The sequence below is a fragment of the Artemia sp. Qi Xiang Cuo genome, chromosome 5 (assembly GCF_049724085.1).
Source record: "Artemia sp. Qi Xiang Cuo chromosome 5, ASM4972408v1, whole genome shotgun sequence".
NCBI classification, from domain to species: Eukaryota; Metazoa; Arthropoda; class Branchiopoda; order Anostraca; family Artemiidae; genus Artemia; species Artemia sp. Qi Xiang Cuo.
The window spans coordinates 48,119,765-48,141,750 of record NC_142798.1 but is presented as its reverse complement, the minus strand read 5'-3'; the positions used below and the strand labels follow the sequence as shown (position 1 = coordinate 48,141,750).

Sequence of the window (21,986 nt, the reverse complement as noted above, 5' to 3'; positions counted from 1 at the left end):
TCTCTTGTCAAATCCTTTCCCTAATTAATACAGTTTAAATTTGTCTTATCAACACAGAGGTGTTTGCCATGTGCCTGCTACCCTCAAGGGTAAGGGTTTCTGATAAGCAAAGTCTTGACATCACAATAAACCTGGTTTTATTATACCATAAAAATAGTCAGCAAGGATAGGAAATTAAATGGTTTAGGATTTAAATAGGATTTTGGAATATATTTTAATGAACAAGGTTAAAAGCTGAAGTTCTGTAAGCATGTAGCATGTACATCCATCCCTGAAAGTTTCATTTTCCTAACCTAACCACTTTCCAAGATAGCCAAAAGTAACTAAAGTAGAATTTTACCTGAACCGTATACAACTACTAGATTCTCAACAACAGCCCTCCCCTCCCAACGGAAAGAAAATTTGGATGGCACCTCTTGTTGAAAAAACAACGAAATAAAACTTTCACTTCTTTTTTTAGAGCGTATATCTAGTTTACTTCAAACCAGTCCAGTTTTGTCACTTCTGAATACCTGCATGCATTCCCAAGTTAAATATGAATATTCATGTATGTACTCGAAAGCAATAAATCAACATATTAAGGGTTTTCGTTAAAAGAAAAAAAAAGAAAATGAAAAAATGGTAATCTACTTACAATTTACATCTGATCATTGTTCACAATTTCCCACAAGTGATATAGTACTGAAGCTTCTCGCACTTGTGTCGGTCCGACAGGGCGTTTATTATACGTCTCAGTAGCATTTGAATCCCATCTAGTTTCATTTATTTCACTGGGATTGAAAGCATATGAAGGTGATATAAAAATGGGCTCAGTAAACCGTGGTATATTCGATTTCTCTGCTAGTAGGCCGGTAAAAAACACATCATCAATCCAGAAAAACGGTGTTTTTTTGCTAGTACGCAGTAGAAGGTTTACTGCATTTCGAGGGTAAATTATTGCGTAACCATTACAATAGGTTGGATAAAACTTTCGTCTATATTGTTTTCTAGAAACGTACCATTTTGACTTTTTATTTCTATGAACTTGAGCAAAATGCACTGTATCACACAATATATTTGGTTTTTCGAATTTATTCTCTATAGATTCTATATAAGAAACTAGCTTCTGTGGCTGGACAAAAATATCATCGTCGAACTTGAAGAGAAAATTTGCAGTTGGGCAGAAGGTAATAAACCACTTCAAGGATATTAAATGCTTCCACGTAAGATTACGATAAGTGTCAACGAAATCACCAACTACTAAATCTCCATATCTCGAGTATTCCAAAGATATAAGATCATGGACATCTTTGTTGTTATTCAAGCCAACGATAAAAACAACAGGAATCCCATGATAACTGGAATTTCCCCACGTTTCACGGATGCCCTGTCGTAACGCTGAATTATTTATGGCACTATGAATGACTATTGCAAATTTAGTTCCATTTTGGCATACTGAATCCTTCGCTATTGTTATATTTACCAAGTGAGGGTCTGTTAGTGGGTAATCCTCGTATAGAAGGTTTCTAAAAATCTTGTATCCAAACCAGAAGCATAGCCATGTCAAAAGTAGGAAAAAACCAAGAGCTGTTCTTTTCCTACGGAAGTTCATTTAACCTGTTAAAAAAACATACAGTTGAAAAGCGGAATTTTTTAAATAACCATTATACGTTACAAAAAAATTATATGCAAAATATCTTAATTCTAAGGATCACCATTTATGTTTTTGGAAGAAATTTTATTTTGCTCTCTCAATAAAACTTTCCTTTTCCCGAAAATACCCGAGCTTGAGGATTTCATCTTCTTCTTTTTCAGCTGTAATTTTATTTTTCCTGCAAGCAATGTTTGAGCTTATCCATTGATGTATGCTAATTGACTCTTGTGAACCAGTTGAGGTTAAAAAACTTTTAATTTCAAATCATGGTTACAGCGGCAGCTGCATCCTAGTAAAGAGCGAACTATGGCCCATAGTAACCAAAAGATAAAAACACGTTTAGGAAAAAAACTTTCTCGTGAAAAAAATTTTTCATCTGACACTGATTAAGGAATGGTAACTATCATTTCAGTTCGTATTAAAAATAAAAGTTTAAAAATTTATGGTTATTTCCAAAAAGAGCCTGAAACCCCTCAAAAATGGTGTCAGATCAAAATGAGAAGTTTACCATTGGAATCAGTATCTTTGAAAACCTTATTTAGGGAAATTTCAGTCCCCAATCTTGAAAAACAAGGAAAGTCACTTTTTTGTATGAGTAGCACTGATCTGTCTCCTTTTTTTTCCTTTTTTTGCAAGGGCTAGCGGTTAATCAGAACATCATAGAGAGATGCTTAAAGGCTCATTAGAAAGCTGTTTCTTACATCTACGTGCTTTTTATAAATTCCACCATCTGCAAGTGCCATATGGCACAAAAATAGCACATTATGTGCAATTTCTCAAGGGGTGGGTCTAGCGGGATACAAAAACATCGTATACAGATGTTTAATAGCTAACATTAAAGCTATTTCTCATATCTACGATTATTTATAAATTTCATCACCTGCAACTGCCAAATGGCACTAAAAATGGCACTATTGATGCCATGTCTCAAGCAGTGGCACCAATTCACGAAAATGTAGGGGGGGGCAAGGATTTTTTTTCGATTTTTTTAAAATTAAGATGCAAAAAAAAAGAACAACATTGATCAAACAGACCTAAAACAGGGAGTAGCGGTGAGGTCGCTGCTTGGCAAAATCGACGACTAATCTATCCAAATCCAGTTTCTTTGACTCCTCTTTTTCAACGCCCATTATCAGGAGATCAATGAGTCTGTCGTTTCCCATCGTCGATTTCAGATAGTCTTTAACACGCCCCAATGCCGAGAAGAATCGTTCATTAATGGCAGTGGTCACAGGCAAAGTAGCAACAAGCTTAATCAGTTTTAGCACTGCAGAATATGCAACTTGGAGGTCGGATAAGATTTCGATAGCTCGAAGAAGATCCATTTTTGAAATATCACTTTTTGACAAATGCAGCTTTGCAAGATAAAGCTGGGATTCTATGGCATGGTCATCGACACCGAGAATCTCTTGATAATGGCACATAACTCTTTCCACTTTCGAAAGTTCGATAAAATTGGAACTTGATGGGTTGAAGGCAGATAAAGCGTCGAGCAGAGGCATATTCTGCATGAAACGTTGGTCCATCTCACTCGTGAAACGATCTATTACCTCAAAGTACAGAAGTTTACCGCAGTCTGATTCAACTGGCTGACTGATATTGCGTTTACCGGTTGTTGAGTTTGAAAGAAAGTCTTTGAGACGAATGGAAATGGCTTGACTTCTCTTGCTTCGAGCACTGGTTTTAGATTGTGGAGATTTCTATTCCTGGATATCGTTTAAAGCCAAGAATTCAGATATGTTTTTGCTTAAGTTGTTCCATTCGTTATCATTTCTCAGCTTTTGGAGTGTCTCATATTTCCCAGAAATCAGTGCAAGTGCCTTATAAATCAACAAACTTCCGGATTTAAGTTGCTCTGATCAACAATTTACAATGACTAATACTTTTTCCATTATGTGCAAAGTTGAAACAAAAGAGGCAGAGTTGATTTCGTCCAGAAGTCCTTTTGCTTCACACGCTGCCTCGCCATTGGAACTATCAGAGACTGCGGCAAGCACAGCAACAATACAATCAAATCTGGCCTTCACCTTCGAAATAGAGCGGACTGCGTAAAACCAGCGAGTCTGGACGGTCCTCTCTAGCTCTAAGACTTTTTGCCCGCTAATACGCTGGGATTCCACAAATAGCTCGTGACGAGTATTGCTGCATGATATAAATGCGTAGGTCTTTGCACCACAGAGAAAAATTCAGAAAGTTCGCTGATATTTTTTAGACAGTCTGTCAAAATCAAGTTTCATCTGTAGGTGTGACAGTGTAAACATAAACTGCATGAGGCACCTTCTCCCTATGCTTTGCTTAAACTCCGTTAAATTTCCCACTCATAACGGATGCGCCATCATAACACTGGGCAATACACAGCATCGAATCTACACCAAGCTTTTCTATAGTTTCACAAATCGAGGTGGATAAGCTCTCGGCGTCTAATTTGTGCATGTGATAGCAGCCGATTGGTCGCTCCGCTACTTTTCCATTTGATATGTACCTGAGTAGGATCGCTAATTGTTCTTTTCTAGAAACGTCTTTTGTCTCGTCGACAAGAATAGCAAAGTAATTAGCTTATTTTACTTCTGAAATAATATCTTGGCGCAAGGCATTTCCTATCAGTGTAACTGCGTCATTTTGGTACTGATGACTGCAATAGTGACCATATAAGCGCTGTAACTTGGCCTTCAGCTTTTCGTCGCCTTTAGACATTTCCTCCATCAATTCAACCAAATTACCCCGGTTTGCAGATGTTTATGATTCGTCATGACCCCTCAAAGCAAGACCCTGGCGGCCAAGAAAGCAAATAACGCGAAAAATGTACTTCACATGATCTCTATTTTCCTGAACCTCTTGAGATCTGGATTGAATTAAGGCATTCGCTATAGATTTCGAAGTATCAGAACTCATTATCTTAAATTCCGTCCATGCTGACATACAATGCCTGTGTCTTTCAGAACCATCATGTTACTTTAATAGAGCAGAACTGTCTTTCCACTTGCAAAATCCTGACTCAATGAAAGCCCTTTTTCCAGCAGTTTCTCCAGCCCTTAGAGTCCCCATTGAAAAATGGCGGCAAGCAAAACAAAACACGGAATTCAAGTTTTTTGAGTATTCAACCCATTCATAAGTCTTATAGTAATGTGCACTGAATTTCCTTCCGTTAGAAGTGGAAGCCGGATATCTCTCAAGAATAGGTTGAGCTGGTTTGTCGTGACGCGTCCTAGAGATATCTGAGAGAGTTTGTTGACTACTATTAGAACCCGCATGGGGTTCAGCGATGCAGACCGAACTTTCATGTTGATCTGAGCCATTTATTGTTCCGCTAGTTTTCTAAATTCTGTCACAGGCTGGGGAATTTATCTCAACTAACCCGAGACTTTGGGCGCTGACACTATTGCCAGTTTCTTGCACTAAAGTTTCTTCATTTTTCTTCCGCATTTTCACCGAAAAAAAATCCAAAGTTTGTTGTCGCTTTTTACTCATAGTTAAACGAGTAGTAGACAAGGACTTCACTCAGACACGGCAAGAGAAGAACTGAAGAAACACGTAGAAACTCAGTTAGAAAATCACTCCCATACTCCACGGTGAAACTACCCCGCTTAGAAACCCCATAAACCAATCACTTACATTTCCTGTTCACGACAGTCCCATACACTCCACTAGGACTAGTCATCCCATAAACTATTCAACAACGTCAAGAATCTGCTGACCAAAACCCCCTTGAAACCCTAGAACACATTTCCTTTCCCAGCTACTATACAAAACTCATAGTTTACAACGAATTCTTCACAAGAACAATAACGAAACGGGCACTGACCACATGAAGCTTAGTTTTGAATGAACCCTACTCGGAAATAAAATAGTCTAGACACGCTTGCTCTTAGACATTTCAAAACAAGATTATATAATTAGGGCACCAGTTTGTTGGTCGTATTTATTGGACCAGTTGCTGGTTTAATATAGCACATAGCTAAAATAGAAAATAGCTGTGAAATATAAATAAGAAGGTAGTTTTCAAAGTCTAGGGAGGGGCCATGGCCCCCCCTGCCCCCCCTAATTGGCGCCCCTGGTCTGAAGTAGAAAAGCTAGGGGCTAGTGGGCTGCCAGAACTTCTTAGAGCGATGTTTAATGGCTTATTCGAAAGCTATTGTTCATATCTACGTCTTAAATCTACGACTTGAATCAGTTTTGCCATTCGTAAGTTCCAAATAGCACAAAAAACGATAGAGAGAAATCACAGTCCCCCTCCTTGAACAACAAAGAAAATGACTTTTTCCTTGTTGCAACACTGATGCGTCTCCCGTTTTTTTTTCTTTTTTTTCTTTTTTCTAGCAGGGCTAGGGGATGACCCGAACATCATAGAGAGATGTATAATAGCTTATTCGAACGCAAATTAAATTTGCTAGTGTCCTTTTCAAGGGACCAAAAAGATTGGAGGGCAAATAGCCCCCCCCCTCCCTGAAGGTCCTCTCCCCCCATAGTCATCCAATCACAATTTTGAGATAGTCATTTTGTTCAAAATAGTTCAAAGATCAAATATGTAATTTTGCCAAAATCCTGAGGGGGGGGGGGAAGTTGGATCCAATTTTACCAAATCAAGTGAAAATGATAGTGAAAATGGAAAAACGAGCCATATATTACCATAGAGGCAAAGATATACTAAAGAAAACTTACCTGTTTCTCTGGATGCTTGAATTATGACGGCTTATCTTAGTTTTGACAAGATTTTTTGCAGAAACTAAAGGTCAGCGGGGGGGTAAACTGATGCCGGGGCGCAAAAGTGGGCCGGGAGGGGGCAGTTGCCTCCCCCCTGCCCCATATCAAATTACGTCCTTTCTATGGCCTTCCTATACATTCCATCATCGGTGATTAACTTAAAAAAACACAGAAAATTGGTAGCATTAGTCTATGTCCTCTTGAAAGAAATATTACTGGTACTTATGTATTATACCAAACGCACTCAAAAAGGGCTATTAGGTTAATCATAATGAAAGATGCCATAACATGATGAAAATATGATACTTTAGTTTATATAATAATATAATTTGGGCTAAATATTTGCATATTAGGGGGGGGGGGTAAAATAAATCCCAGAAAGCGAGTAAAAACCTAATTAAGCCTAACCTTACCCCCCCCCCCCTAATGTGCAAATATATAGCCTAAATTATACAAGTCCAATGCATTCTGTCCGTATAGTCCAAGGTACTATTTCTATGGGTCCCCCGTACCAAACAGGTTGTGTGTGTACTTTCAAGTAATTGGGTTACCAGGGTCATTTGCCTATTACAATGAGCTCTACATGGCTTGGCAGACATGTTTTTTTTTTATTATGACATTGATTTTTTGTGTGTCAGTTGATTAGAGAAAGTTCGTGGCTTAACTTGATTGGTGATTAGGATTTGAATAAAAGGACAGTTTTTTTTTTCTTGTTTAGCATTTGCAAAAAAGGGGTAATTAGTGAGTGGAAATTTTTTTAATGCTTTTACAATCGGAGATGTTTGATTAACCTTTGCAAAAAAAAGGGGTAATGGGATTTGTGAATTGGAGGAGATTGGCTGAAAAGTGTTTTGAGGGAGATGGGTTGCATGGAGGGTTGAGTTGCATGAGAGTTCAGTTAAAGGGGGGTACAGTTACACGGAGGTTTAGTTAAATGGGGTCGAGTTGCATGGAGGTTCAGTAGCACGAGGGTTCAGTTGCATGGGGGGGGGGTTCAGAAGCTTCGGATTCAGTTAAATGGGGGTAGGGGGATTGTTACCTGATTCTTTTATTCTAACTTAACTTGTAGGAATAGGACTTCAGTCCATTGACTAAATCAGTTTATTCATCTATAATGGTGAACAAAAAGACTATTAATTCTCCGTATTCTTCTTCTTCTTCTGATCATGCGCCCATGCCCCCCATGCATCCTTCTCACTCGGGGTAAATCTTAGTCTTAATATCCGATAGAAGTTGCATATTCCACTCATTCTCCACACCTCGTAATATCCGTAGGGTTTTTTTGTTTTTTTTTGTAGTTTTTTTAATTTTTGGTTTATTTTTAGAGTTGACAGGAATTATGAAAACGGGATGGTCGTTTAAATTTCTTAATGAATAAAGATTTTTTTTTAAAAAGAAATGACTGAAAAGTGTTTTGGGGGGAGATGGGTTGATTGGCATATGGATCTATTAGCATAGTTATAGTGGAGGCCGAGTTGCTAGCGAAAAAACCCGTGTGGATGAGTTGAAATAAAAAATTTTAACAAGAAATGGCTGAAAAGTGTTTTGGGGGAGATGGGTTGATTGGCAGAAGGATGTATTAGCGAAGTTATAGCGGAGGGCAAGTTGCTAGTGAAAAATCTAAGCTAATTGGACTTAAATTATGCGAACATAGCAATTTCACTGTCTATGGTCGAAAAATACAATAAATGTTTCTTTGAGGATGACTTAATCCCCCACAGTCCCCGGGTGAAGGTCTGCAAGTTATGAACTTGGCCCGATGTTTACATAAAGTATTGGTTATTGGAGTATACAGAAGTTTTAAGGGGGAATTTTGTCTGGTAGTTGGGGGTGGGTGGGTCGGGGGTTACGTGAGAGGATCTTTCCATGGAGGAATTTTTCATTGGAGAAGGGACATCACTGTGAAGGTAGCGTCGGATTTCTGAGCAATATTTAAAAAAAGCGATCAGAAATTAAATAATAAAAAAAAAACAAATTTCAACTGAAAGTAATGAGCAACATCAGAATTTTGATGTTAGAGCCGTAAACATATTTTGTCATTTTAAGATACGTACAAAAAAATAAAGTTGAATAATTTCGAAGTTTAAAAAAAAAAGTTATTATGGAAAAAGCCTGGAAGTATTTTTTTTATGGTTACATGCGCGGGGGGTGGAGAGTATAAAACGTTACTTTGAGATTTCATATTGAATTCTATGACCTTTCTAATATTCTCAATACTCAAAGGTTCAAATGCAAGAGCTTATTGATTTTCTTTAATTTATACAAAAATATATAATCTATCGTGATGAAAGCCACAAAGCAAAGTACATTTATTACACGTTCTACACTTATATGTTGATTCGTATCTTCGTACATCTCGCCATATCAAAAACCAGTTCCGCTGTTTACACCAATAGCATCTATCGTCCCTGACTATATCGTCAGGGTTATGGGGATAGTACAATCCTCCTTCGGGCTTCATTACAGAGCTCTGAAAGTAAAAGTATATTAAATTATTAAGAAGCCTATTTCCTTCATATGAATACTTTTCATTTTAAACTTAAAATACGCTAAATTCTTGATTTTCATTCTAACTTATTGTCTTATTGATGTATCCATGGATATCAAAATTACCGTTTTTAGAGTTTCGGTTACTATTGAACCGTGTCGCTCCTTACTTACAGTTCCTTACCACGAACTGTTTGAAAAAATATTAGTGTTGTTCCTTTCTTTCAGTTAAAAAAAAAAAAAAACAAAGAGTTATGGTTACTTTCGGACGACTTGCACTTTACAGGCTTGGAACATTTGGTGGGTAGATATTACAACTGTGAAAGGATAAGAAATCCAGCTCAGAAAAGTGAAAAAAAATAGCAACCCACACCCCCCAACTAATAGATTTCATACAACACACACCAACGAAAGACTAAGAAATCTAGCTCTGAAAAGTACACTGAATCGGACGGTATTATTTTGATTAAAATTCACTGACTTTTAGGGTGAGTTTCCTCCTTTATTCAAAAATAATGCAAATCTTCTCAGGCGCATAACTTTTGATTGGTAAAACTAAATTTAATGAGTTGAAGGCTAAGAAATCCAGCTCAGAAAAGTAAAAAAAATAGCAACCCACACACCCCAAATCATAGATTTCATACAACACACACCAACGAAAGACTAAGAAATCTAGCTCTGAAAAGTACACTGAATCGGACGGTATGATTTTGATTAAAGTTCCCTGACTTTTAGGGTGAGTTTCCCCCTTTATTCAAAAATAATGCAAATCTTCTCAGGCGCAAAAAATAGCAACCCACACATCCCCAAATCATAGATTTCAGACAACACACACCAACGAAAGACTAAGAAATCTAGCTCTGAAAAGTACACTGAATCGGACGGTATGATTTTGATTAAAGTTCACTGACTTTTAGGGTGAGTTTCCTCCTTTATTCAAAAATAATGCAAATATTCTCAGGCGCATAACTTTTGATTGGTAAAACTAAATTTAATGAGTTGAAATCACTTATATATTTGAAATCAGCATAAAAATATGATTCTACTGATTTACCCATGGATATCAAAATTCCAGTTTTTAGAGTTTCGGTTACTATTGTATTTTATTTTTAAATATTTGGTACCTGACCTTTATTGGTCAAATAAAAAACTTACCTTCTTATTTGTGGATCCTGAATATGGATATAAGCATCATAAAAGTCACTCAGGAAAGCCTGTAGTGGATATGCCGCCAATTTTGCATGTAACCATTTATAGTTGAATAGGACGTGGTTGAACAAATCGTCAAACCTTTTTGATCTAATGAAGTGGAACGGAAGCTCACCAAACTGAAAAGATAAATGTAATAATTAACAATTATTAAGTAGATCATGGCTTAATCTAAATAAAATTGCTTTTGACTACTGATTGCCAGAAATTTTTGTGTTAAATAAGTAGTTTTTGTATCTTTTAAAAGAGCTTTACGGGGATTGAGAGACTCAGTTGCCTAATTCCGTGTGGTTTTTCTTCACTTGGTGGTCATTAAAAACGAAATTTGTGTGTTAAATAAGTAGTTTTTGTATCTTTTAAAAGAGCTTTACAGGGTTGGAGAGACTCAGTTGCCTGAGTTCGTGTGGATTTTATTCACTTGGTTGTAATTAAAAAATATATATGGGTTTTATTAAATTATTTTTTTTATAAATTAAATTAGCTAAAAATTTTGCGATATACTCAGTTTCCTAATTCCGTGTGGTTTTTCTTTACTTGGTGGTCGTTAAAAACGAAATTTTTGTTTTGAATAAGTAGTTTTTTTATCTTTTTAAAGAGCTTTAAGGGGATTGAGAGACTCAGTTGCCTGATTCCGTGTGGTTTTTCTTTACTTGGTGGTCATTAAAAACGAAATTTTTGTGTTAAATAAGTAGGTTTTGTATCTTTTAAAAGAGCTTTACAGGGTTTGAGAGACTCAGTTGCCTGATTCCGTGTGGTTTTTCTTCACTTGGTGGTCATTAAAAACGAAATTTTTGTGTTAAAGAAGTAGTTTTTGTATCTTTTAAAAGAGCTTTACAGGGTTAGAGAGACTCAGTTGCCTAATTCCGTGTGGTTTTTCTTCACTTGGTGGTCATTAAAAACGAAATTTTTGTGTTAAATAATTAGATTTTGTATCTTTTTAAAGAGCTTTAAGGGGATTGAGAGACTCAGTTGCCTAATTCCGTGTGGTTTTTCTTCACTCGGTGGTCATTAAAAACGAAATTTTTTTGTTAAATAAGGAGTTTTTGTATCTTTTAAAAGAGCTTTACAGGGTTTGAGATACTCAGTTGCCTAATTCCGTGTGGTTTTTCTTTACTTGGTGGTCTTTAAAAACGAAATTTTTGTGTTAAATAAGTAGTTTTTGTATCTTTTAAAAGAGCTTTAAGGGGATTGAGAGACTCAGTTGCCGTATTCCGTGTGATTTTTCTTCACTTGGTGGTCATTAAAAACGAAATTTTTGTGTTAAATAAGTAGTTTTTGAATCTTTTAAAAGAGCTTTACGGGGTTTGAGAGACTCAGTTGCCTGATTCCGTGTGGTTTTTCCTTACTTGATGGTCATTAAAAAATATCTTTTTGTGTTTAATTATGTTATTAGTTATCTTTTTAAGTATATTTACTGTGATTTATATAGTCAGATTAATAATAAATTTTGAAAATACTTTTCAATATGGAAATAAATATATTAATTAGAGTTGTCTTAAAGAATATATTGAATCATTTAAAAGTGCTATACGGGGTTTGAGAGACTCAGTTGCCTGATTCCGTGTGGTTTTTCTTTACTTGGTGGTCATTAAAAACGAAATTTTTGTGTTATATAAGTAGTTTTTTTTGTATATTTTAAAATAGCATTACATTTTGTGACATAAAAATTTGAATTAGTACTATTGATTTTTATTTACTTTTGTTTAATATATCTCGTTAAAAGAGTTTTAATTAATTATTTGTTGTTTATATTTATTTATATTTAATGGGACTTAGATACGCTATTGCCTAATTCCGTGTGATTTTTCTTTACTTGATGGTCATTAAAAACGAAATTTTTGTGTTAAATAAGTAGTTTTTGTATCTTTTAAAAGAGCTTTACGGGGATTGAGAGACTAAGTTGCATAATTCTGTGTGATTTTTATTTACTTGATGGTCATTAAAAACAAACATTTTGAGTTAAATAAGTAGTTTTTGTATCTTTTAAAAGAGCTTTAAGGGGTTTGAGAGACTCAATTGCCTTATTCCGTGTGTTTTTTCTTCACTTGGTGGTAATTAAAAACGAAATTTTTGTGTTAAATAAGTAGTTTTTGTATCTTTTAAAAGAGCTTTAAAGGGTTTGAGAGACTCAGTTGCCTTATTCCGTGTGGTTTCTCTTCACTTGGTGGTCATTAAAAACGAAATTTTTTTTTTATCTTTTTAATGAGCTTTACAGGGATTGAGAGACTCAGTTGCCTAATTCCGTGTGGTTTTTCTTTACATGGTGCTCATTAAAAACGAAATTTTGCTTTTAATAAGTAGTTTTGTATCTTTTAAAAGAGCTTGATGGGGATTGAGAGACTCAGTTGCCTAATTCCGTTTGGTTTTTCTTTACTTGGTGGTCATTAAAAACGAAATTTTTGTGTTAAATAAGTAGTTTTTGTATCTTTTAAAAGAGCATCAGGAGAGATATGCAAAGTCGACATAGCTTTATTTCATTTTTTTAAGGTTCATTTAGACGAGGTTACGTGCACGCAAAGATACAAAAGATACAAAAACTACTTATTTAACACAAAAATTTAGTTTTTAATGACCACCAAGTAAAGAAAAACCACACGGATTTAGTCAACTGAGTCTCTCAAACCCTTTAAATCTCTTTTAAAAGATACAAAAACTACTTATTTAACACAAAAATTTAGTTTTTAACGACCACCAAGTAAAGAAAAACCACACGGAATTAGGCAACTGAGTCTCTCAAACCCTGTAAAGCTCTTTTAAAAGATACAAAAACTACTTATTTAACAAAAAACTTTCGTTTTTAATGACCACCAAGTGAAGAAAAATCACACGGAATTAGGCAACTGAGTCTCTCAAACCCTATAAAGCTCGAATAAGATATACAAAACTACTTATTTAACACAAAAATTTATTTTTTAATGACTATCAAGTAAAGAAAAATCACACTGAATGAGGCAGCTGAGTCTCTCACTCCCTGTAAAGCTCTTTTAAAAAGATACAAAAAAACAACTTCTTTAACAGACAAATTTCTGGCAATCAGTAGTCAAAAGCAATTTTATTTAGATTAAGCCATGATCTACTTAATAATTGTTAATTATTACATTTATCTTTTCAGTTTGGTGAGCTTCCGTTCCACTTCATTAGATCAAAAAGGTTTGACGATTTGTTCAACCACATCCTATTCAACTATAAATGGTTACATGCAAAATTGGCGGCATGTCCACTACAGGCTGTCCTGAGTGACTTTGATGATGCTTATATCCATATTCAGGATCCACAAATAAGAAGGTAAGTTTTTTATTTGACCAATAAAGGTAAGGTACCAAAGATTTAAAAATAAAATACAATAGTAACCGAAACTCTAAAAACTGGAATTTTGATATCAATGGGTACATAAATAGAATCATATTTTTATGCTTGTTTCAAATATATAAGTGATTTCAAGTCATTAAATTTAGTTTTATCAATCAAAAGCTATACGCCTGAGAAGATTAGCATTATTTTTGAATCAAGGAGTAAACTAACCCTAAAAGTCATGAATTTTAATCAAAATCATACCGTTCGATTCAGTGTACTTTTCAGAGCTAGATTTCTTAGTCTTTCGTTGGTGTGTGTTGTCTGAAATCTATGATTTGGGGATGTTTGGGTTGCTATTTTTTGCGCCTGAGAAGATTTGCATTATTTTTGAATAAAGGAGGAAACTCAACCTAAAAGTCAGGGAACTTTAATCAAAATCATAAAGTCCGATTCAGTGTACTTTTCAGAGCTAGATTTCTTAGTCTTTCGTTGGTGTGTGTTGTCTGAAATCTATGATTTGGGGTGTGTGGGTTGCTATTTTTTTAACTTTTCTGAGATGGATTTCTTAGCCTTAAACTCATTAAATTTAGTTTTACCAATCAAAAGTTATGCGCCTGAGAAGATTTGAATTATTTTTGAATAAAGGAGGAAACTCACCCTAAAAGTCAGTGAATTTTAATCAAAATCATACCGTCCGATTCAGTGTACTTTTCAGAGCTAGATTTCTTAGTCTTTCGTTGGTGTGTGTTGTCTGAAATCTATGATTTGGGGTGTGTGGGTTGCTATTTTTTTTACTTTTCTGAGCTGGATTTATTAGCCTTTCACAGGTGTAATATCTACCCACCAAATGTTCCAAGCCTGTAAAGTGCAAGTCGTCCGAAAGTAACCATAACTCTTTGTTTTGTTTTTTTTTTAACTGAAAGTAAGGAACAACACTAATATTTTTTCAAACAGTTCGTGGTAAGGAACTGTAAGTAAGGAGCGACATGGTTCAATAGTAACCGAAACTCTAAAAACTGGAATTTTGATATCCATGGATACATCAATAAGAAAATAAGTTAGAATGAAAATCAAGAATTTAGCGTATTTTAAGTTTAAAATGAAAAGTATTCATATGAAGGAAATAGGCTTCTTAATAATTTAATATACTTTTACTTTCAGAGCTCTGTAATGAAGCCCGAAGGAGGATTGTACTATCCTCATAACCCTGACGATATAGTCAGGGACGATAGATGCTATTGGTGTAAACAGCAGAACTGGTTTTTGATATGGCGAAATGTACGAAGATACGAATCAACATATAAGTGTAGAACGTGTAATAAATATACTTTGCTTTGTGGCTTTCATCACGATAGATTAGATATTTGTGTATAAATTAAAGAAAATCAATAAGTTCTTGCATTTGAACCTTTGAGTATTGAGAATATTAGAAAGGTCATAGAATTCAATATGAAATCTCAAAGTAACGTTTTATACTCTCCACCCCCCGCACATGTAACCGTAAAAAAATACTTCCAGGCTTTTTCCATAAGAACTTTTTTTTTTTTAAACTTCGAAATTATTCAACTTTATTTTTTTGTACGTATCTTAAAATGACAAAATATGTTTACGGCTCTAACATCAAAATTCTGATGTTGCTCCTTACTTTCAGTTGAAATTTGTTTTTTTTTATTATTTAATTTCTGATCGCTTTTTTTAAATATTGCTCGGAAATCCGACGCTACCTTCACAGTGATGTCCCTTCTCCAATGAAAAAATCCTCCATGGAAAGATCCTCTCACGTAACCCCCGACCCACCCACCCCCAACTACCAGACAAAATTCCCCCTTAAAACTTCTGTATACTCCAATAACCAATACTTTATGTAAACATCGGGCCAAGTTCATAACTTGCAGACCTTCACCCGGGGACTGTGGGGGATTAAGTCATCCTCAAAGAAACATTTATTGTATTTTTCGACCATAGACAGTGAAATTGCTATGTTCGCATAATTTAAGTCCAATTAGCTTAGATTTTTCACTAGTAACTTGCCCTCCGCTATAACTTCGCTAATACATCCTTTTGCCAATCAACCCATCTCCCCCAAAACACTTTTCAGCCATTTCTTGTTAAAATTTTTTATTTCAACTCATCCACACGGGTTTTTTCGCTAGCAACTCGGCCTCCACTATAACTATGCTAATAGATCCTTCTGCCAATCAACCCATCTCCCCCCAAAACACTTTTCATTCATTTCTTGTTAAAAAAAAATCTTTAGTCATTAAGAAATTTCAACGACCATCCCGTTTCAGAATTCCTATCAACTCGAACAATAAAGCAAAAATGAAAACAACTACAAAAAAAAAACAAAAACCTACGGATATTACGAGGTGTGGAGAATGAGTGGAATATGCAACTTCTATCGGATATTAAGACGTCGATTGATCCCGAGTGAGAAGGAGGCATGGGGGGCATGGGCGCATGATCAGAAGAAGAAGAAGAATACGGAGAATTAATAGTCTTTTTGTTCACCATTATAGATGAATAAACTGATTTAGCCAATGGAATGAAGTCCTATTCCTACAAGTTAAGTTAGAATAAAAGAATCAGGTAACAATCCCCCTCCCATGTAACTGAATCCCAAGCTTCTGAACCCCCCCCCATGCAACTGAACCCTCGTGCTACTGAACCTCCATGCAACTCGACCCCATTTAACTAAACCTCCGTGTAACTGTACCCCCCTTTAACTGAACTCTCATGCAACTCAACCCTCCATGCAACCCATCTCCCTCAAAACACTTTTCAGCCAATCTCCTCCAATTCACAAATCCCATTACCCCTTTTTTTTTGCAAAGGTTAATCAAACATCTCCGATTGTAAAAGCATTAAAAAATTTTCCACTCACTAATTACCCCTTTTTTGCAAATGCTAAACAGTAAAAAAAAAATGTCCTTTTATTCAAATCCTAATCACCAATCAAGTTAAGCCACCAAATTTCTCTAATCAACTGACAAACAAAAAATCTATGTCATAATAAAAAAAAAACATGTCTGCCAATCCATGTGGAACTCATTGTAATAGGCAAATGACCCTGGTAACCCAATTACTTGAAAGTACACACACAACCTTTTTGGTACGGGGGACCCATAGAAATAGTACCTTGGAATATACTTCTGTCGCCCGTCATTTATCTTTTTGGCTATGAAATCGGTTTGCTCAGATCGTGCATTCAGCAAACTCCTCGACTGTTTGGTATCATGGTTGCAACGGTAGCTGCAACCTAGTAAAGAGCGAACCACAGTTCATAGTAACTAAAAGTTAAAAAACGCGTTTTGAAAAAAACTGCCTAGTGAAAAAAATTGCCATCTGACACTGATTAACGAATGGTAACGGGTTTAATGTCCATGAACGGGGTTAATGTCCAAGAGAATATTCGTGTTCGATGCGGAGTACGCCAAGGAGGCGTGTTATCCCCATATGTTTTTATCTTTGTATTGCTACACTGCTCTCTAAGATAGCTGATACTTGCTTTCTTTGTTTTTCTGATGTATCGTATATTGCTTACGCGGATGACACCCTACTTATTAGTAGGAGCAAATTTGCTTTGTCTAAAATAGTGAATAATGTGAGAAAAGGTTTTTTAGATATTTGACTTAAATTAAATGTTGAAAAGTGCGAGTATCTTTGTTTCAACGGTAATGCTCCGAATTCTCCTTGGAATTGTGATTATTCTTCTATACGTTCAGTTGATAGTCTGCGTTTGCTTGGTATTTACTCCGTGTAATAATATGTTTTGTTTTCGTCAGTCAGCTGTTAGGGACGCATGTACCAAAATTAGATGTGTGTATTCCAAGATTGTTGCAAATCGGTCGAAATACAATCGCTAAGCTTTAGTGTTGCTGTATTCTGTTTTCTTTGACCATGCTATTTCAGGTATTTACATTTTGCTTAGGAAGAATGACCTATCTAAATTAAGAAAATGCTATTATCGATATTGCAAATTTATGTTGTATCTTCCGTTGTTATTTCGTAATCGCCGGATTATCAATAATTATAACATACGTGATATAAATAAAAAAATTCTGGATTTACGTATAAAACTTTCTACAAAGGCCTATGAAAAACTGTCCCCTCACCTTGGTCTCATTCGTTTGTTTTGCTAAATTTCCTTTTTATTTGTTTATCTTACTTTAAGTGCTGAGTGTATTTATTTTTTCTTTCCTTTTTCTCTTTACTCCCCTATTTTCCCCATTGTTTGTGCGGTGTGTTATAAATAATTTATTATTATTATTATTATTAACTATGATTTTGGTTTTTCTTAAAAGTAAAAGTTTATTGCAAAAAGAAATTTATGGTGATTTCAAAATAGGGCCCGAAACCCCTCCAAAATGGCGTCAGATCAAAATGAAAAGTGTAACATTGGAATCAGAATTGTCAAAAACCTTGTACAGAAAAATTACTGTCCCCGTCTTTGAACCACAAGGAAAATCGCGTTTTTGCATCGGTAGCACTGATCTGTCTCCCTTTTTTTCTGTTTTTTTTTCAGACCTAGCGGGTCACCAGAACATCATAGATAGATGCTTAATAGCTCATTCAAAAGCTATTTCTTATATCTACGTGCTTTTTATAAACTCTGCCATCTGAAAGTACCACATGTCACCAAAATGGCACTTTCTGTCATTTCTCAAGTGGTGGCGCTAGCAGGCTACCAAAACATCGTAGACAGATTTTTTATAGCTCATATAAAAGATATTGCTCATACCGACGTTCTTTCAATAAATTACACCATCTAAAATTTCCAAATGGTTTTAAAAACGGCACTTTTTGTGCCATGTCTTAAGTGGAAAAGCCGAGGCTATTGGGCTAGCAGAACTTATAAGAGCTATTTTTAATGGCTCATTTGAAAGCTATTGCTCATATCAACGTGTTTTTTTTATTATCAATTCTACAATAAGTAAGTGTGATATAGCACTGAAAACAACACTTTTGGTGCCACTTCATAAGTGGAAAAGCTATGAAGTACAAAACAGGTACTATTGTGATAGTTATGTTCCGGAACCCTTAAATGTAGGTTTACAAGAACCCTTCCCGCATCCTCGCCCTCCCAACGCCCTTAGTAAGTTTTATAAATCGTTGGATCACCAGAAAGCTACTGAAACATTAGCAGGGTACAAAGCCTATGTAGATAGATGCTAAATGCTTCAATTATAATCTATTTCTTATATTTACTAGGTTTTTACAAATTCTACCATCTATTAGATTGCAATATGAACTAGTTTCATGGGAGAATTCGCAATGAAGTCTTTGTCATGGTTAAAGCATTAGTGTACCGTGAGTAAAAGTGATATATTTAGAATACAAAAATAAAGTTCCTTCCTCCTAAAGATAATTCCGACCTCCTCTTATTAAGTTTAATCTAGTTTCAAAAAGAAAGAAAAGTCCTTAATAAGCAAAGAGAAAAAATTGCAGTTAGCCTCAAACAAAGCACGGTACTATCCAGATTTAAATTTCACTAAGATAGTGGGCAATACAAAAGATGCTACACACAATATTTCTAAGGAATTTTAAATTATAAGAGCCGTGTGAACATTTGAATCATCAGAAATATTTAAGACAGATTATAGGACGGAGGGTTCGCCCCGCCTCATGACTTAGGCCAATCGTGGGGTAGCTCCCACTACACCTGATCAGAACTTAGGATTTGTAGTGGATAAAAGTGATCTTCATGCCCTCATTTTGATAGGTAGAACTATTTCGGCGATCAGGCTTTATAATTCTATCATTGTCGTTATATCAGTCCCAGTGGTTGCAATTTAATGTAACCCTTTGCTGTTCATCAAAGCATATAATTCTCAATACATATATTGCTTTTTACCTGTGTTTATTTCATTTTATATGTCTGTATCTAGTCTAACGACAGGTAATTAGTTCGCAGATCTCCAAGGTACGTTCCCAGGAATCTGATCTCCAGATAGCTCGAGGAAAAGAGGTCACATTTATATGGCTACACATTTTATTTTCTTTCAATAATTGAGGGTGGCACGATCATAAATTTACTTCACTCCCCAAAGCTTTGGCGCAGGCCTTGCTGGCACAATCTTTAGCGCTATAAGTGGCGCTATCGGAGAACTTATAAGGTGTAAGTTCACGGCTTTTGAGCATAATATTACATTTGACGCGGTCAATATTTATGACCACAATTAAGCCCTGTCCCATAAAAATTTTTATAGCTACAAATGGCGCAGTCGGAAATTGGAGGAAAACTTGCGAACTAATTAGGCCATAAACCTTGCAATTTGAATTTCATCATTGGAACGATACAGACATATAAGAAAAGTGATTAGACATATTGCCGCTAAGCTATTACAGGGAAACCCTTTAAAATATTTCATAGGAGATAATAGTCTCCCCCAAAATAGGTTAAGTGAAATAATAAATTTATTTTGAGTTGATTCAAACGCAAAAAAAAATGTCAGAAGACCTAAGCGATTTATTAATGGCGCAGAAGTTGGTCGAGAAAAATATAGAAATAGCAAAGTCTATCCCGGAGTACAATGGTCAATCAGATATTGGCGAATTTAATATCCAATTGGCCCAGTTTGTAGAACTAACAAAAACAGAGCTAGAAACCTTAATCGACATGCTTCTATTACGATTAAAAGGCCAGGCCTTAACCTTTCTAAAACAGATTGAACGTACTATAGGCAATGACGCCAACTTGCTAATAAATAGGGTGGACAAATTGTTAAAAGCATTTAAACACAGATTTATTGAAACAAGTTCCATAAATAAATTAAAACACGGAATGGTGTGCTTTGACTATTCACAAAATATAAGAGAATATCTTGATAATATACGCATTTCAGTAGAGGCAAAGTACGGAAGCGGTTCAGGACAACTGTATGAAAAAGTCATACTAAATACCTTTTTGCAAGGGCTACCCCCAAAACTATATAGAATGGTAATATCCAAAAATATTCAGACGTTGGATCTTGCAGTTCAAGAGATAGATCAATTAATCGAAGTCGACACGATGGTCGCAAATCACAGTAAAGCAAAAATAAATAGCCTAGGCGATTCAAATGCGAACCTAAACTTCAAGGGCGATCAGGCGTCTCCCAATTTCTTTTCAAGGGATAACTCCCCAGTGCCACAAAGAAATAAAACGCAAGATTCCGCTAGGCAGAAAACAGTTCGTTTTCAGCCAGACAAATAGTCTAGTTATGAAAACGACCCTACAAAAACAAGACGCTATATTTGTAATCGTGTTGGGCATATCGCAAAAGAGTACGGTTATTTTCCCAACCGCATACCAAGTAATGCTGTTGGTAGAACGCAAAATTACAGCAACCATTTGTTCGGAAGAACAAATTTTAGCACCGGTCGTACACTAGGCTATAACCAGGGAAGATTGTGCCAATCAGTACCCTAAGACTTGTACCAAACAATTTTGTATATCCTTCCCCCCAATAGACAAATTAGTCTCCGATTTAAAAACCCAAAGAATCGCCAAAGCCAATATAACGCGAGAATGGTATACACAAATCACGAAAATGTGCCGACGGGAAATGAAAATTTTACAAGCCAACGGCATTGGCAGCCAGCGCCAGCAAGTGGCATTGACGCAAGACATACAAGTTACCGTAATAATACATGGTGAAGGCAGACAGATGTAAATCAATTAGATATGCCTACGGAATCTCATATGTCTGAATATCCATTGCAGGCACCAACGCTTGAAATAAATCAGCAAGGAAACAAATCAAGCACGTACGGAACATAAATTGGACCCGAAGAGCGACGAGAACATTTAATAGGTCCATACATATAGGAGTACCGTCTGGTAGTGATAGCATTAACAAGTTGCCTATATATAATGATTTATATGTAGAAAACGTTTTTTTTAAGACTGTAGGTGACTGTGGTTCTAAGGTTAATATCATAAGCTCATGCGTGTTTAATATGTTGCCTCTGCATATTAGGCAACAAAGAAATTTTAATAATCCCAATTTAACTAGTGTGACAGGGCATAAATTGGATGCAAGAGGTTCAATTCGCCTAAACGTAAAAAGGGATAATAGAATTTTTCCAACAAATTTTATAATATGCGATAACTTTCCGTATGAGGCAATTATAGGCGCAAATTCTTTAAGGTCTAATAGAGTACTATTAGACGTAGCGAAAGAAAGGCTTGTCTCAACGGCTAAGGCAGGGGAAGAAATTTCTACCTTAAGAAATTGTAACAGCGGTCACGAAGACAACGTAACAGTAAACAAAATTTCTGGTGGTATAGTGTCGCAATATTTTGAACCTCATGTCTTGCAAAAAGGACATGGCATAGTTAGCAATTTTTTCAATTATTCTGAGAGACATTGCAGAGATGAAGTAAATTTAAATAATAAGTGTATTGAATCTGGGAAAATAAAAATAGGAGATATGCGACAGTACAGGTCAAACGAAATCAAGAAAATAGCGGAATTATGGAAAAGCATAGTAAAACCCAACGTGACGCCGCAAGATGCCGCAATGGCGCAGCATAGTATGAACCTAATAAACAATGAAAATAAAGAGAAATATTACGGATTCGCGATAAGGTAAACAAAAGTCCCTCCCAAAACGATGCAAAAATTCAAATATCACAGATGATTGAATCAGTGGTTAGCAAATCCGAAATATGGTTTGT

General features: G+C 35.6%; 1 protein-coding gene across 1 annotated transcript; it reads right to left on the bottom strand.

The window, feature by feature from the left end:
* Window positions 1–637: 637 nt before the first annotated feature.
* Window positions 638–10,143, bottom strand: LOC148952206 (beta-1,3-galactosyltransferase 1-like). Its single transcript, XM_089088878.1, has 2 exons — window positions 9,977–10,143; window positions 638–1,596 (listed from the first exon to the last, which is right to left on the bottom strand). Exon 2 carries the CDS (start codon window positions 1,589–1,591, stop codon window positions 638–640), a length of 954 nt encoding a protein of 317 aa, XP_088945004.1. The 5' UTR covers window positions 1,592–1,596; window positions 9,977–10,143.
* Window positions 10,144–21,986: the final 11,843 nt, after the last annotated feature.